This window comes from Leuciscus leuciscus (assembly GCF_965113295.1).
Source record: "Leuciscus leuciscus genome assembly, chromosome: 22".
In the NCBI taxonomy this organism is placed as follows: Eukaryota; Metazoa; Chordata; class Actinopteri; order Cypriniformes; family Leuciscidae; genus Leuciscus; species Leuciscus leuciscus.
Genome location: NC_138746.1, coordinates 15,988,029 through 16,006,838, shown reverse-complemented (window position 1 = coordinate 16,006,838; position 18,810 = coordinate 15,988,029). Strand labels below are relative to the sequence as shown.

General features: G+C 37.2%; 1 protein-coding gene and 1 long non-coding RNA gene across 2 annotated transcripts in view; both read right to left on the bottom strand.

Moving 5' to 3' along the window:
• LOC309487269 (F-box/WD repeat-containing protein 4-like) overlaps positions 1–18,810 on the bottom strand; it is a 46,118-nt gene that overhangs the window by 8,121 nt on the left and 19,187 nt on the right. Inside the window, exons 7-8 of the mRNA XM_082154892.1 lie at positions 15,772–15,912; positions 12,355–12,496 (exon numbers count right to left, since the gene is read on the bottom strand). Of these exons, the coding sequence (XP_082011018.1) occupies positions 12,355–12,496; positions 15,772–15,912 (283 nt within the window). The remainder of the gene's footprint in view (positions 1–12,354; positions 12,497–15,771; positions 15,913–18,810) is intronic.
• On the bottom strand, positions 1,431–4,798 carry LOC309487279. The gene is made up of 2 exons (XR_014201813.1): positions 3,896–4,798; positions 1,431–3,668 (listed from the first exon to the last, which is right to left on the bottom strand). It is a non-coding gene; the product is annotated as an uncharacterized lncRNA (long non-coding RNA).

The following is an 18,810-nucleotide window of genomic DNA, read 5'->3' as shown; positions in this document are numbered from 1 at the left end:
TCAGATAGGAAAATCAACACAGCAGAGACAGAGTTTTGTTACACACAGGGCTGCAAAGACCAAGAGAGAGACAGAGATAAGGTCGGGCTCGGGCCACCCACCACCCACACATGGTACAGTGCGACATGAACTGCCCCCTTTATTAGCCGGAGGGTCTCGATTTAAACACACATACATACACAGCCTCCCTCATGGCATTTCAGACCCAGCGAGCGCTGCCAGGGAATGCAAGTAAACAGGATGAACAGACAAGCGGTCTGTGCCTCACTCCCTCTCACATACACAAAGTAATGATGACAACTGCTGGCCTGACAGTTGTCTCAGGCATTGTGCTATAGAAACAAATGAAAGTAACACTGAAATCTTGCCTGATGAACAATCTTTACTCAAGAATAAAAATGACATATAAGCGCCGATCCCGTGGGTGCTCAAGCCAGTTCTCTAGTTATTTTATTAAATAAGTTATTTTTGAGTTAAGTGCTTATTTTAAATAGGTATATATTGAATATTTAGTAAACCGCTACTGATCATCAGGCAGGCCTATATCCTATCATGGATAGAATGTACTTTTGTTTGGTTGGTAAATGTATTTGCAGTGTATGATAACTTAGCCCAGTTATCATTTTCTCATGGAAAAATAGGTGAATAAAAATGTTTTATATTTGGTTGGTCATTTATTTGCATGTTTGTTTCTCAATGCGTTGGGTTGAGATAACGATTAACGATAACAAGCAGCTGAAAGCTAAAGTCTGAGTATTCAGGGTTGCAAACCTGTGTAAGGACGGACATAGTGCCAAAAAGTTCATAGAAGGGATGGCAACTGGCTGCAAACAGCTGAGTTTAAGTTTAATTAGTTAATTATTACACATTCCTGGTCACAGCGAGAGCAACAGTAAGTGTTCCAGATAATATTTTTAGTGATCAGACACTTTAAGATTGAATTCCAGACATCAGATCCCATTCATATCTACAAAAGGTATACACATTTGATCAGCTTTTGCATTTCCTGGGACAAGTATCCATAAACGTGGGTGTTGCTAGCACTAATGCTCAACTGCTATAGCTACAGGCACACATGTTTGAATTATGAGCTTGTATGTTTTTTTTTTTTTTACTTTTATTGAGCAATGACACATTAAATTGGTCAAATGTGACAGTAAACACATTTATAATACAAAAGGTACAACATATTTTTATTTCAAATAAATGTTGTTCTTTTGAATTATTTTCTATTCAAAGAATCCTGGAAGAGAACAATCTCATGTGACACTTAAGACTGGAGTAATGGCTGCTAAAATTCAACTTTGACGTCACAGGATTAAATTACATTTTAAAATACACTGAAATAGAAAACAGTTATTTTAAATTGTAATAATATTTCACAACATTACTGTTGTATTGTATTTTTAATAAACGCAGACGTGGTGGTGAACATAAGAGAATTCTCACAAAGTTTTATTTTTTATAAATTGTACCGATCCAACTTTTGAACAGTCCTGTATCATTGAAAATGGGGGTCTCATGTGAAAAAAGGTTGTGATGTAGAGATTGCTTTTCATTATCTAATATAATCAAGTCCCACTCTAAATTTTCGACATTTCACAGGCATAAAGCATGTGGTTTCAGTCATGTTAGCAGATCTGAGATCAGCCTATCTTTCAGGCACCTACATTCCCTCAGAGATAACACCTGTGGAGAGCAAACAGCTCACTCCCTGTTTTTTTTTTCATTCCGTGACCTTGATCTACCACCTGTCACAACAGAGAGAAGAAGAGCATCTTCAAACATACACGCCTTTCACAGTCAAGGCCAGAATAAGAACAGTCAAAACAGCCTCAGCCCATCATCAGCGAAATCTTTAAATATGTACTTTTTCTAGACAGCCAATAATTAAGTGTCAATCACAGTCAACTGTACAATTCCAAATGTCACTAAACAATTCGTTTATTGCAGAACGATCACAACCCTACAGATAAAACATGGCTCGGTCTGAAAAATCCCCTATTGTACACCCTTACTTCATCAGCAGCAGTAATAATAGACACAGGCCTTTTTAATTATTTACCCATCACTCAGAAAGAATAACATAAGGGACGAGACAAAGATTTATGAATCATTCATCTGGTTGTGTATTTACCTGTAATCCAGCTAGACTGAAATGGAACAAACTGGTCAAAGAACTGTATTCTTTTTACAGATTAATATTTCTTGATGTTTTTGAATTGGTCTAAATGAGAATCTAAATTAAGGTAATTAGGCTGCAAATTGTTGACTTTAATAAAGACTTTTAAAACTGAATACAAAGACATTTTACCTCTTACTCAAATGCAGACAAGGCCATTCACTAATTTATGTCCTTTCTTTAACAGGGGCTAATTTGAGATTAGAAAAAGTAAATATTGCAGTCAAAATATTTTTTATATATGTACATATATACACATACACATACATACATATATATATATATATATATATACATACATACAGTGGTTTGAAAAAGTGTTTGCCCCCTTGGTAAATATGATCAAATATATGGCTGTAAAAAATAAATCTGCATTTTTAATCCTTTTGATATTTTATTTGAAAAATGTGCATTGAAGTAAAATGATTGAAAGTGGGGGGAAAATCACATTATGAAATAAATGTTTTTCTCCAAAACACGTTGGGAACAATTGTTTGCCCCCTTTTATTAAATACTTTTTGCAACCTCTTTTTTCCAAGATAACAGCTCTGAGTTTTCTCCTATAATGCCTGATGAGTTTGGACTGGAGAACACCTGACAAGAGATCAGAGACCATTCCTCCATACAGAATCTCTCCATCCTGTTCTCCGTTATAAGATTTCTAGAACAGGCTGTCAGGTTTAGATTTTTTATCTGTTGGTATTTGATCGAATCCATGATGTGTTAAGTGTTTGCTGCCAAAAAAGCTAATGTTTTTGTTTCATCTGACCATAGAACCCATCCCGTTTGAAGTTCCAGTAGAGTTACTTTTCAAATGTTCTATGGACAGATGAAACAAAAACATTAGCTTTTTTGGCAGCAAACACTTAAGATGGGTTTGGTGCACACAGGGATAAAAAAAGTACCCCATGTGTAAAATGAAATACTCTGCTGTATCTTTAATGCTGTGGGCCTAATTTTCTGCCAGAGGTCCTGGACATCTTGTTCAGATACATGACATCATGGATTCGATCAAATACCAACAGATAAAAAATCTAAACCTGACAGCCTGTTCTAGAAATCTTATAACGGAGAACAGGATGGAGAGATTCTGTATGGAGGAATGGTCTCTGATCTCTTGTCAGGTGTTCTCCAGTCCAAACTCATCAGGCATTATAGGAGAAAACTCAGAGCTGTTATCTTGGAAAAAAGAGGTTGCAAAAAGTATTTAATAAAAGGGGGCAAACAATTGTTCCCAACGTGTTTTGGAGAAAAACATTTATTTCATAATGTGATTTCCCCCCCACTTTCAATTATTTTACTTCAATGCACATTTTTCAAATAAAATATCAAAAGGATTAAAAATGCAGATTTATTTTTTACAGCCATATTTGATCATGTTTACCAAGGGGGCAAACACTTTTTCAAACCACTGTACATACATATACATATACATACATGAAGAGTTCAGATGAAAAAGCCTCTAAGTGCCATCTGAAAATTTCTTCTAGAATGGTCATTTTTATCAAGCTCGTATATTTAAGTTCAGTAATTTCACTTAAATGACAATTAATAGTTAATTTTCATTGCCATTAAAGTGAAATTACTGAACTTAAATATACGAGCTTGATAAAAAATGCCCATTCTAGAAGAAATTTTCAGATGGCACTTAGAGGCTTTTTCATCTGAACTCTTCATACATACAAATACATATACATATATACACACGCACACATGTATATGTATGTGTATATATGTACATATAAAAAATATTTTGACTGAAATATTTTATTTTTAAATATTAAGTTTTAATATTTGGTGTGACCACCCTTTGCGTTTAAAACAGCTTTTGTCTGAGGTACACTTGCACATATTGCATAGTTAGATTTGCAGGAAGGTTTCTTCAAGCATCTTGGAGACTATAATGAAAATACTAAGGTGGCTAAGATTTTTGGCACAATACAGTATAAGTACATAATGTATAAGTACAATGTAAAAACATTTTGTACACAATAAGTGCATTGCATCAAATTATTAATTTAAATGTTAGTATGGTAGACATTTAACATGATTATTGATATTACAGACACTTAATATACAGTGGGTCCAAAAATCATAACATATATAATAAACACAATCTAGATTTTTTACAGAATTGACCAAAAACACAGTTTACACTTAAAAGTCATGATCTCTAATGACTTTACACTGTTACAGGATTGAATATGTATTCCTCTACATTTAGTCAAGCTGATCATTTTAAAAGCCATATAAAGAACATAGCTAAAGCTGTTCAGATCAGACCTCCAGGCTGTCAACTTCCTAACCTTTGTGTTAAATAAAAACTGAATCATTTTGTTTAGAAAAGGACGAAAAAGAACAAGTATGAACCATGTAAAATATGTTTGTGACATGTCAGACTCAAAACTCTAAGCAATCTTTGCTGTCACCGCTGTGGACACAAGCAGACAGGCTGTGCCTCAAAACCTACTAAGCTGACTAATTAGACAGCATTCTGGGCACCATTACAACGTTTGACACACTTAAGATGCCTCCCAATGCTGTCTAACTAGGCAGCACACTAGGTTTGGAGACGCAGCCACAGTCTACCGGCTAGGCTAATGATGCTAACAGTGTCTTTACCTCGGTCAACGCTGCCTCCACTGACACCGAACCGACTGGTCCAATAACCGCGTTACTTACAAACAACCCCATGCCCAGTTTTATATATCCAACCCCCCACATTCCGCCCTTTCCCGTGGCTTTCGAAACATCTGCGACACGGCAGGACATTCAGCTAGCCTGCGAGCTAGCTTCAGTAACGTCTCTTTCTTCTTTCTTTCAACTCTCTCACAAACTCCGAAAGTCTCCGTAAGGCCATCCCCCTGCTGCTATTGGTCCGTTCAAGCGAACACTTCCTGCTTTGACAAATAAACGTAGCCACGATTGGTTGATTTATCTGTCGTTTAAAAACAACTAAAGAGACGGTAGGGCGTGACTTTGTTGTTCTTTACCAGCTGAGAACAAGAAATCAGCTGACACTGAATTTAAAGGGGCAGGATATGACATATTTCCCTATGCAAAAATGAAAGCAAGCAAGCAAACGAGCAGATAGATAGACTCAAATTAATAAATATAATTTTTCATTAATTTACTAATATTTTTAAATCAATGTATTAATTATTATATTAATAAATGTATATAAGTATGGATATTAATAATTGAATTTCAGTATACTGACTGAAGTTTAACCAAATCCTTTCTTGGAGGATGCAATCCAGTAATACATATAGAATATTAAGAATACTAGAAACAGTCAATAACAATTTATGAATTAATAAAAGTGTGGAACATAAAACAAAGATGCTGGATTCAAGTATCTCAAGTGTCTCTCTAAAGTCATACTTTTGATTTTCATTCTAATATTGTCTTTGCATGTCGGTGTACAAAAGAAGTTGCCTTGCTGGCCGGTCTGGCAACATTTCAGGCAAACAAATATTAAGCAACTAAGCCTAATTATTTTTTTGTTGGAAATAGTTTTTTCTTTTCCCAACTTCACCAGATGCCAATCTACACACACAGGGTGCATCTATACCGCCTTCAAAGAAATGTCAGCAAATGAAGGCATGGTATTAGATAGGATGTTGTGAAAACATTGGTATCTACAGCCTTGATGCTACCTCCAGATTCTGCCTGCGAAGGCAACACGGTTCAGGTTTCGGACACAGCAAGAGTATCATCGAGAAAGTGACAACCACTGATCCCAGCAAAATCAATGTAATCTCTCTCAAGTAAACTTGTTTGTTTTGTGCTAAATGTTATTTTGACAGCCATAGCTAAGGGCTCTTATACTTGCTTTATTCCTGCGACATATCTTTCCGACTTGGGACTGCGGCTTCTTAGGTGAGACTCTTTGAACTGAGCCGAGTTAAAAGGAACAAAAGCAAACAAATCACATTGTTCTTTCAGGAATTTTTCTTGTTCACTGGCTTTCATTTCTCTCTTTTTTAGGCACTTCTCTCATTCAGAACAGTGAAGTCAATGGATCCTTACATCCCAGCTTGACAAGTTAGGAGGATACAAGCTAATCCCCTTAATCTGTCTATTCTCCCGTGCAGTGCCAAAGGGGGAGAGGTACCCAGCACAAGTAATCCTATAGAAAAAACAATAGGATTAGACCCCAGCTCTTGGAGTGACAATCAGATATCTACTGACTGATTTGCAAAGTAGGGTCGAGTTTCTTCAAATTAGCTTTTTTTCCCTCCTCTAGGGAAAAGGTGCCTTTCATTAACTGCTGGTGGGATTCCTTTAGGACAGATGCTGGAGGTCCGCATGAAAGGCATGTATTCTTTGCTTCCAGCACACAGGTCTGGGCTTCTCCCACAGCAGAGGCTGAAAGGTGGAGACGCACCATTGGCCTGGGCAACCCCTCCACCCCTTTACCCTCTGTCAACTCCTTTATGATTCGAACTCTAATGCCTTTAAAAAGTGTTTGACAGATGGATCAGATTCCACTGAGGATACATGTAGCAGATCAACAAGACTAAATGATGAGATATGCTGCCTGTTTGCAGCCATGCAACATGTTTTTATTTTTATTTTGTTTTGTCTGTAACTTAATGTGATTAATGTTTTGGGCAGTTTTTGCTTGTTGATATATATTTTTTTACAATTGATACATAAAACCTTGAAATCTGGCTATTTTACAGACAACTAATTAAGTGTATAGCCTACACTAAAAATAAAGTTTCCAAATGAGGGTTTCGTAGTGATGCCATTGAAGAACCATTTAGGGTTCCCCAAAGAACCTATTCTTAAAATAACTGTTTTTAATAGGATTCCATTTTTAAGGAATTTTCTATATTGATTTTCCACATCCATATTTTGAATCAAGCATTACATTATATTTATATTAAATTATGTAATTTATATTAATTTATATATTTAAAAATATACTTTTTAAAATTTATTATTTAGGGTATTACTCAAATATTATATTGCTATATAATGGTTCAGATGTCCATCATTTTAGGCGTGAAATAATATTGCCTGTACAATAGATGTGTCTTCCTTTTGACCTTTAGATGGCACTATTGGTGTAAAATTACCCCAGAATCCTCTGAGATGTCTGTGTGGGTTGAAGCCTATTCTTGGGTGTGTGATTAGCCACTGTGACATTTGATACTTAACCACAAGCTAATGCAGCTTGGGAAAGGCATCATCCTGTAGGAAACAAGGGTCACCTGCGCTGAAAAGGAAGTCCTTGATTCCATTTAAGTCCAGTGAACTTGGCCAAGCAAAACATGATGTGACTCTTAACTTCATCTCACATTACTTTTCCAATCCGGTCCATAAATAAAGAGAACATTTGTGGATTATTGTGCAAGTGAATAATGTGTGAAATTCAGCTAAACCTACTATGTCATTTTGAGGCAGAATAGTCATTCTCATATTAATAAAAGTCAACGCAACAGAAATGTGAATGGAGAATGTGAAGCTATGAAGTTCTTGTTCATGTATCAACAAAATATAAAACATGATAAGAGTTGAATGACTAAAGACAGGCTCTCACCCTCCTAAAATCGAAGGTAACATGCCGGATACTGTTTCACCTGCTAAACACTTTGCTCTCCCAGCCAAATAGCTTGACTTCCCACTATTCTTCCAACATCTGCCGGGAGAATCACGGTGTAATTGAGGCTTTAAAAAGGCATGCCAGAAAGCTCACCAGATGCATCATTACTGTGTTCGGCCTGTCTTTTGAAAGCTAAATTTATGAAGCGGTCTTTGCTCAGGTCTCTTTCGGTGGTTTGCACTCTTTACTCTGAACGCTGTTGAGATGCTAGAGCATGTGTCCAGCATGGGAAAAGATGCTGTACAAACAAACAAAACAACTGGAGCTATGAATTAAAACAAATTAGATCATAATGCTTTCAAAAATGTCATTAGCGGTTTCTCGTGACTGCTTCTTCCCATCCAGATGTTTCTTCAGAGATCAAAGCAGGAATGTGCTCTAATGTTGTAAACATATTTGTTGTGTAATACTGGTAGATAATGTAAACCCTGGTGCAGGAAAAATAGACCTTTTGTCCTCAAATTGCCAGTATGATTTTACAGTGATTTGTGCAGGTGCAAAGCGTGTAAAGTGGTTTTAATCCCATGTCTTTGTAATCATTGCCTTTTTATATGCCAGCATTTCCAATCTGTGCTGCATGCACAGGCAAGTATAAAGATAAAGTGTAAATAATCATGTTATGCCAGACGTGACATTGCTTGGTCTGTGGACAATGTTTGTGTGTGTTCCTTTGTGTGCTGTAGGTTCTGAAAACGTAATCCTCAAATCCCCTTCCCATAAGTCGCCTCCAACCCCTCCTCTGAACTCGGAAGGTCTTCATACCTTTGTCAGAAACTGTGAGCTTGTGGCTCACCCACAGTTCCTCAAAGGGTTTTTGGTAATGACCTTGCGCTAGATAGATAGATAGACATGATAGATAGATAGACAGACAAACATGATAAACATGATATATATAGACAGATAGGCATGATAGATAGATAGACAGACAGACAAACATGATATATACTGTAGACAGATATGATAGATAAACATGATAGACATGATAGATAGAGACACATGATAGATATGATAGATAGATATATAGATAAATAGATAGATAGACAAACATGATTAACATGATAGATAGATAGACAGACAGACGGACATGATAGATATATAGACAGACAGACATGATAAATAGACAGACAGACATGTATGATAGATAGACAAACATGATAGACAGATAGATAGACATGATAGATAGATAGACAGACAGACAGAGAGACAGACAGACAGACATGATAGATAGACAGACAGACAGACAGACAGACAGACAGACATGATAGATAGACATACATATATGATAGATAGACAAACATGATAGATAGACAGATAGATAGACATGATAGATAGATAGACAGACAGACAGACATACAGACATGATAGATGGATAGATAGACAGACATGATAGATAGATAGATAGACAGACAGACACAGACAGAGAGACAGACATGATATATGGATAGACAATAGATAGACAAACATGATAGATAGATAGATAGATAGATAGATAAATAGACAGATAGATAGATAGACAAACATGATAGATAGATAGATAGACAGACAGACATGATAGATAGACAGGCAGACAGACAGGATAGATATATAGATAGACAGACATGATAGATAGATAAATAGACAGACAGACATGATAGATAGATAGACAGAGAGACAGAAATGATAGATAGATAGACAGACAGACATGCTAGATAGATAGATAGATGGATGGACAGTGGCAGACAGACAGAAAGAAAGATAGATAGGCATCTTGCACTCTTCCTTTCTATGTATCAGATAACATCATGAAATCCGGTAAATGAAATGGAAGAAAATAAGTGCAAGAAATAAAACTAATACATAGTACATATTGTATTATGGCAATTATCTAATTTTACATGCTTTTACAGAAGCCACACAGTGTAAAATTCCCTGCCTTCATTTTAGGAATATCCACAATGTCATCCTCAATATGAGTGAGTGCCCATTTCCTGCTGAGCTCCAAACCTATGTATTAATATTTATTGAAGTGACCACGTCTTTCAGTCCCATGAGGCCATATTTCCTGCATGATTGTACAATATCTGCACGGAGGTGTAGGCATTCCTTTTATCCTCAGTGACAAAATCAGCTAATGGATTGTCCCACATTGCATATGATCTAATTTATTCCGTGATTGACCATAAATCACATCAAGCCCAACATGAGCCCCACCTTTTAAGATTTACATTGAGCAGCAAATGTGCATTGTCTGGGGTTGATAAACGTTTCATCTCAGTAGTTTAAAAACAAAGTATGGTAACCATATGTTTTGATAGATGTGTAAATGCTGATTTAAAGAGATAGTTTGCCCAGAAATGAAAATTCTGTCATCATTTATTCATGCTGAATAACGTCCCTCATATATGTTATGACATGGCTTCAGAAGATTTGGAATATAGCGCATGAGCGCATATGGACCGACCTTTGGTCATTTTTATGCCATTTTGAAGCTTGACAGCCCCAGTCCTAATTCTTACATTATAAAGAAAAAAGTGTCCAGGATATTCTTGAATGATATAAGGGTAAATAAATAAATACATCATTTTCATTATTTGGTGACCTATTCCATTATCTCCCACATATATCCAAAATATATTTAAAATATATGTCAAATGTATGTTTTAATTAGTGCAGTTTAAGGAAATATTTTTTTATATATATATTAGCAGTATATATTGCATATTTTTGTATATTTCAAATATACTTACAAATATTTGAAAATACTTTTTTTGTTGTTGCTTATATCAAGAATGTCTGACACATTTTCTTTGACACAACTGAGATGTTTAGGATAACATGGCTAAATTCCTGAGTTATCACAGCGGAATCCCAAAGGAAAAGAGGCTTGCCTAGAGTGTGACAGGACAATACCTATGCATTGTCATCCTGTGACTGCACCAAATCCAAGGGGGCTTTAACATCAGAAGCATGAGGTATTTGTTTTGGGATGGCATGGATTAACCATGTCAGCGCAGACCTCCGCTAGCTCTGGATGCTAATGCGCTCAGCTACTTCTATGCTGCAAGTCACTGCTTTGAGAGGACAGGGAAAGAAGAGGTGTGTGGCTTCCTTCTTTGGTTGTTCTGTTACCCTCTTTACAGATGTCTGCTCCAGCACAGACCCAGCAGCCACCCATAGCCTAACCAAGCCTTTAAAGCCTAACCTTTGACCTTAGATTTCTCACTTTACGGTGTATAACACTAGTCGAAAACACTTACAGGGTCACCAAACATATTCCTTGCCTCTTTAGGAACTCCAGAGAAATTATTAAAACACATGTAACAGAAACAGTCTTAACACAGAGATTTATAAACCAACCAAAAGTCACTTCATTTCAATGACAGTTGAAGAAAACAATGACAGTTGGCAATGGAATGTTGTAGATTCCAGTGATTTGACAAGTTTATGCACCTTATGTAAATGAGCAATACAACGACTACCAATAGGAGAGAAGACATCGGCGCTCATGTGATCTGTCTCTTCTGAGATACTGAAGTGAAGTGTCAGTAAGATGCAGTGCTACGATGTGCGTTTGATCATAATAAAAAAAATGATGCATGGAAAACCGTGTAAAAAATGGCCGGAGTTTGATTCATGCATTGATAATGATGATACATTATGCACAAATGTAATTTACAAACACTTTCCCCTCCAGGCTGTTCATTTGTAATGGTAAGAAAACTGATTCCTTGTCATAATAGAATGACAACCCATTTGTGATCAGATTTTTTAATACTAAGGCCAGTTACGATAATATTTAGGGCATCCAGCAGCAGGAACGCCCACTAGTGACCAATTACAAGCGATGAAATGTTGTATGTGTGAGCAAGGCATTACTGAGGTGTTATGGGATCAATATAAACAGCAATTGACCAAGAAATTCAGTGCAAGGCAAACCTCTGCAAACAAACAACAGAAAAGACAATGCACAAAGGAAACAAAACATGTTTAATTGTCTCATTGTTGGAAAAATATACTTTCAGTTTCAATATATCCATTATCTTATGTGCTGTGGTTTAGCATATATCCCCACAGTGGGTGTTGGCAGCTCTGAGCAGTGTTTGTTTTAGACATCCCAGAGGTCGCAGCCTCTCGCAGGCAATGTGTTAAGTCCGTTAAGACTCGGACCACAGAAGGTCGTGAACCCTGCTTGCTTTCAGGAGCATGTGACAGGGGAAATATCCACCAGGCCATAACTGTATCATTAGCGGCACTGATTATCCAAAAGGCAAGATGGCTACTTGCCCATCTGAGGTCTGAGACCATCACTAAGGGCTTGGAGGAGATGAAGCACGAGTCTCAAGTAAAATGAATGAATGGTTATTTCCAGGACTGGGACCCAGCAGTTCTGAAGTCAAGGGAATAGAGGACGGAGGCCAGGGCAGCGTAGAGGTGAGTGCTGTTGAAGCACAGACTGTACACTGGGCTACTGGTGGTGGGCGCCAACTGGAACATCTATCAACCGAATATTGCAAAGATGAACTTCACTACAGTAGTATAACATACCAAAAGGTTCTGAAACATGCATGCTCACAGTTACCTGTAAACAGCGTGTTTGCCGTTTGTCCCAAAGACGCACTACTCCATAGTATGACGAGCCACTGGCAATCATGTGATTCTTGTCAGACTTTATACAGTAAAGGGCGCTGTCATGAGGCTCCTCCCACTCCATCACACACTTTCTGTTAGAAAGGGAAATTCAATGTACAGATATGTTGCTGCAAACATGTTATTTTATAGGGCAGTTTAGTCAATATTGTTATCAAGTTTGCCAAATGATTCAATATGCAGAAGTGCAAATGTGATTTAAGAACTACAGAAGGGGAACATTTACTGGGAGTAATGACTTAAATTGTGGTCTGTTCTTCACACGAAGCAGTCGTATGACTTGGAGTACGTTGTATGGACTACCTTTAATCTGTTTTTTGTTTTTTTGGTCTTTTTTGGAGCTTGACTTGAGTATGTGCTTTCACTGTATGGAAAAGAGCAGAGTGACATTCTTCAAAATATCTGTGGAAAATATTTTATGTTCCACAGAAAAAAGGAGTGTTTAGTATCATTGAGATACTATTATAGTAGATTACTTTATTTAATATATGAATACATAGATTTTATTTGATATTTTCTGTTTTTATTTTCAATTTAAAGTTTATGTAATTTTTTGTGTTTTTGGCATTTTCATTTTTTATTTTAGTAAGTTAAAATAAATGAAAATAAGAAGTTTTTTTTTAAGTAACAATTTGTTTAAATTTTTTTTATGGTTTTAGTTTTAGTTAACTAGAGAAAGAGAAAGAAAGGTTTGTAATGAAATAAGGGTTGGTGATAAAATATTTTTTTGGGGGTGAACTGTCCTTTTAAAGAACAATGGGTTATTCATTTCCCCTTGAATTCTTTTAATGCATATCACAAAAAAATCATTCAAATTACGAACTGAAATGAATATATAATGCACAGTTATGCTATACATTGTGTCCAAATGCATAGTCCAGAAGTTCCAAGTTCCTAGTTACTCCAGCAATTCTCACATTATATTAGACCAGTCCTAAAAAAGAGCCAAAGCCACCATGGCTAGCTCTCCCTGTGGCTTAAGGGCGAGCGTCTTATTTGCGCTGGCAGGCCACAAGGGTGAAACTTCATCCCTTGTTTACGGAAAGGGGCTTTCTTGTTTTAGAACAGGTCGGGTAAAAAAAGAGGGAAGGACAGGGCAAGTGTCTGTGCATGAGCTGAGCCAATAGAGATCAATTCTCCATTAATGGTGTGCTGAATAAATCATGGAGAGGGAGTGTGGCTGGGCCGCGCTGCAGACAGCAGGGCAGCAGGAGCGTGAGGGACATGTCTGGATTGGATCTTACTTTGCTGCATATGTATACACACATTCACTCACACAGAGGAACAAAAACATAAGCTGGTTCATTCCTCTTACGTCGTAAAATTGCATCACAATCTATATCAACGTAATACACTGGCAGAAAAAAATGTGCAAAATTATTATTTTAGGGGTTGTCACTGGCAGTAGCCATAAAGGGACCTCTTTGTATGTTATCCATCCCTAAAAGGTGCATATTAGTACCTTAGAGTAGTAATATGTTCCCACTACTATGAGTATGAACCTTTTAGGGGTTGTTGCACCCCTAAAGGTACAATTGTTGCAGAGTGTACACTGGAATAAATATTAAATTCAATATGTAAATTTCTTTTTTGAAAATCACATTCTTTTATCACAGTATTCTTTTATCACAAATAAGTGAAAATGGCTGTGAATTTTAAATAATTTCAATACTCTGATTTAAAAGGTGGTTATCACATCTGCCATGTTCCCAAATGCTAACTTATTTCCAACATAAATAAATGAGAATTTAATAAATCTTCCTGGTGTTTCTTAATTTTTTTTTATTTTTTTTATTTAATTTAATCTTATTTTATTTTCAAGAAGTCATACTTGGTTATCAATTAAAACAATTTTAGTTTTAATTGGCGTTTTTATAAATATCTTCAATATAAGCCAATATGTCATATGCTAATTTCTAAAGACATAATCCTCCAGGAAATTATATTACTGTGATAGGAAAACAACAGACATCAAGTACCATCAAGTATTATCAAAGAATTGTATGAATGTAATGTTTTGTGTTGTTAGCTGGTTTGTTTCATTCTAAAACATTACATCCAGATTTATAAAAGTAAAAAATGAGTATGACAATAAGAACACTTTAACAGAATATTAAATATTATAGTATATTAGTCAAAATTTACTTAGTCGTTTAAGCTAATTCTCAATCCCTCAAAGAGCAAAGGCCAAATTTAGCTCTTTATTTCCATCATAGGAATCCTGTTCATTTTCGTGTCATCGTGTATATAAAGTTCTAATTAATTTATTTAAAAGTACACACACACACACACTTTGTGTGTCAATAACCCATTGTTCTTTAAAAGGACAGTTTTTCAATGAAAAATTATTTTATCACCAACCCTCATTTAATTACAAACCTGCGTGTCTTTCTCTCTTCCAGTGTTATTAGTTAACTAAAACCATCAAAAAAAAAATGTGTTACTTGAAATAAAATAAACAAAAACTCAAAATTCTAAAGGTTTGTGGTTAAACTAATCCATCATCTCTCGCCTCTCATTTTTAACCTCTTATATATATATATTCAACATGTCTAGCACGGTTCTGAGCATTCAAATTCAAATGAAAAGACCGGCACAGATCCTTCTCAATTATTCACAATTAATCTAAAATTAGTTTCACACACTTACCCATCATGATCAGTTTACTCTACAACTGAATTAAAGTGCCCTCTTTTTATAGACGATGACGACTTTCAGATGACTAACCGCTTTGAATCAAGACGTACCACATATTGAGTCCTGACTGGTCTTACTGTGAATTATTGATATCTTAAGAGGGGACATTTGCCCCTCCCCAAACTCTCCAGGGCCCTCTTTCAATCACCTCTGATTTGTGTTACTTGACTGCCCATATGCGATTGTGAGGGTCCCCCTCCCCAAAGCCCTACATAGAGCCCCAGTCCACCCCACAAGCAGCTCGCTGATCCCCAGCACCCGCCCTGTTGCCCTGGAGACGCGGTGCACCACATCAATATGGCCACCAACCGGTGTGGACTTGGGTGGGTGAGAGTCCCGGCGCAAGAGCCTCTCTCGACAAGGGGGTCCTTTTCAATCTCTCAGAGGAACAATTGTGTCCACAGACCCAAGAGGAGGCTCAAGTCTGGCTTCTTTTTTATCTAAACGGTACTCTATGCACAGGAGGGCTTATTAGATTAACAGAGAACACTAATCTTCCTCACAGGCTCTCTGAGACGTACAGGCTAACTTTATTAGTCTCTGTAGACAAGGCCAAATCTGCTGACAGCACAGGTCAATGTAAGCGCTAAGCCTAACTCAACACAACAACACCAATCGTAACGGCAAGGTGCTGAAGGTTCCCAGCCTGTACCTGGAGCAGACACGCAAATCCCAGTAGCGGATGAAGGTGTCGTATCCGCAGGTGAGGAGCTGGAAGGGAGACTCGTAGATGATGTCCAACACACCTGCTCCGCGGCGGAACTCTGTACCAAGACACGACACCAGGTGACACCTGGGAGGAGGAGATAACAGAAGAAGCTTGCAGATTATACCTTGTCAAACCTCAATGAAGAAGATTAACACATTAATAAAAACACAGACAGCAACTTAAAAAGCAGCCGAGAGAATTACGCAAACTTGCTGGAGGCTGATCATTCCAGAGCGCGAGTTGAAAGCGACTGGACAAGTGAGGTCACCTGCATCTCGTCGTCTGAGTATCAGTTTTATCAAAGCGATTCTGTGCCTGGCAGGCTCATAAAACAGGTCATGTTTACATGCTGTTGAGATTGGACCGTCTCCCAGTCTTCACATCTCGGAGTCAATAAAGATCTAATTTCAAACCAAATGCCTTCATTTGCTCACTTAATCTCTTATTACCATTAAATCCCACTATACTCGTGCATTTCCAATGTCCACGGAGCACACAAAAGCTAAATTAAGTCTTAGGATGAGGAGAAAAAAGTAAACACCTTTCGGAGTTTGAATGGGCTGCTAAAGCAGCTTAGTTTGGTTGTAAGGTACGTTCCCAGATATGTGAGATAACCGAGAGGACTGGAAGAAAGGAGATCGTGGGTTGAAAGGGGGTGTCGGGCCTAGCACCACGCTCCTATGATCACAGACCCAACGGGTCTGCGGCGCCCTCTGCCCCCACCCGCGCCGCAGAGGCCAGATTATTGTAGAATCACAATTTCTTTGTTGCTATTTAATTCCCTCCATGACCGTGACTGTGTGCGACTTGTGGACCTTTGATACCTGGTCCCTAGCAACCATTTAGGGGAGCCCAATGGCCATAGCGACCACCCCCCACGTTCGAGGTCTCCTGTGAGCTTGTTCACCGAGGGCAGACTGGTAATCCCCAACCTTCGCTCTGGGGGAGACGAGGGGGGTCTTTCTTAGACACAGGCTCTTTAAGAGATAGTCCCGCAGAACCAAAGGCCAAGACCCTGGTGGGGCTAAAGACAAACTCTCTTGTAGCCCCTCGGGCATCTGCATACCCATCATTTACCCCTTGCTGCTAAAATAACACGCTGGCAACAACTTGAACTGATGGCAGTGCTTAACAATGGGGACAATCAATTAAATGATGCAAAACATTTGTTTGCAAAACATGCAATTTGCATCAGATATTTATTTCCTAAGTGCTTTAGGAAATTGTGTAAACTGGAGAGAAAGAGAGAGAGAGAATGTCTGGCGTCTGCTCGGGACTTTGCAAATGTCAAAGCGCGAAGTGAGAAAAACAAGCATCGTAAAAGAAGTCCTCGCGCATCTGTGCTCTAATTTTAAAGCCAGTAATAGCACTGTTCCAAGTACAACAGCAAACACCCGGGATTCTTAAATTGTTAGGTCACAGGTTTTTTTTATGCGTCCCATGTTTTTTCTCCCGTTTTAGAGAGAACCTGTGAAGATTACAGGATAGAGGATAACCATATAATCTTTTAAATTACTGCATCTGCATGGCAGGCAACCTTGTTCTTGCAGCGTCTGATCTGTTTGGGAACGTGCGGTGAGACTGTCCCTTCTCCAAAGGCTGTCTGATCACGGCTTGTTCGACGAGAGATTTTGATTGAGTGGAAAAGGGTTAGAGAGCTGCTAAGGAAAAATTGATCTTCGATTTAAACTCAGAGTACAGGAGTCATTTAGCAGAGTGACGGCACATGTTTTATTAAGGTCAGAAGGTGAAATGGACAGATTAATTAAGACATGAGAGCGACTGTCCCAGTGGAGTAATACATATACAGTGCATCTGCCAGCACTCCCTCTCAAACGTGTGTTCAAAGGCTGCCAAAGAAAGGTGGTTTGTCTTCTCCTCCTTTAAGCAAGCAAAACTAGAAATTACATAACAATAAGGGAGGCCCTATCGTGGCTTTTTTCGCAGCTCTTGCCGAAGGAGATGTCTAATGTTCAGACATGTGGAAGCTGAGAGGTCACTAACAGACAAGTCGGGGGCAACCGTGATATTTGCAATCTGCTAAAGTGATCACATGAACAATGTAGCCACCAAATATAGACAGACAAACTAGAGAGAAAAAGCTTTATTTTCTACATCCTTTTAAAGCGCTCCTCAAAGAGTAAATGACCTCAACCTAATCCTCTTTGACCCCTGAATATGTTTAAGCTCAAGCAAAAACAACACTTAGTACTTACAATACTTTGCCACACACCCAGACAGAATTTGTAGTTTTTTTTCTACCATGATTTTTTCCTGCACTGATTTTACTAGAAAATATGCAGAATATTTAAATTAATTTAAGTATTGCAAAACGTAGTTAAACAGAGTTAAAGGCATAAAGAAATATTTAATAAACTATAAATGACATTTTAAAAATGTATTATAAACAATATATAAATAATGAATATATATATATATTTTAAAATGTATTCATCATATGCATGTGTGTGTGTGTGTATATATATATATAAAATATATAAAATATATTTAATTATTATTTATATATAATTAAAAATATATACTCATATGAAATTAAAGAAATATATACTCATATGAAATTATATATATATATATATATATATATATATATATATATATATAAATATATATATATACACACACAGTATATCTATGGTCTTCTGCAATTGTGGTTTCATAGATAAATTTTTTTTGTAGTCTTTATAGAAGTAAAATAAAAACTTTCTAACTGCCCTAAAAACAGTTACAAATAAATGTCCTCCTTTTTTATGTTCTGATATTGTTAGAGTTTTAAAATCCCTATTCTGCACTATAAAGAATGGCATGTGTTCGTAATTAGTCGTGAGTTATGGTCTCAGGGCCATCAAAAAATGGTGGGGTTGGCCTCCCTACAGTCCTCTGTCTCTGTTTGACCATTTGGGCCACACACACACACACTTTATAAAAGGAAACTTTAATGAATTGATGGATTTTGAAAAAGGG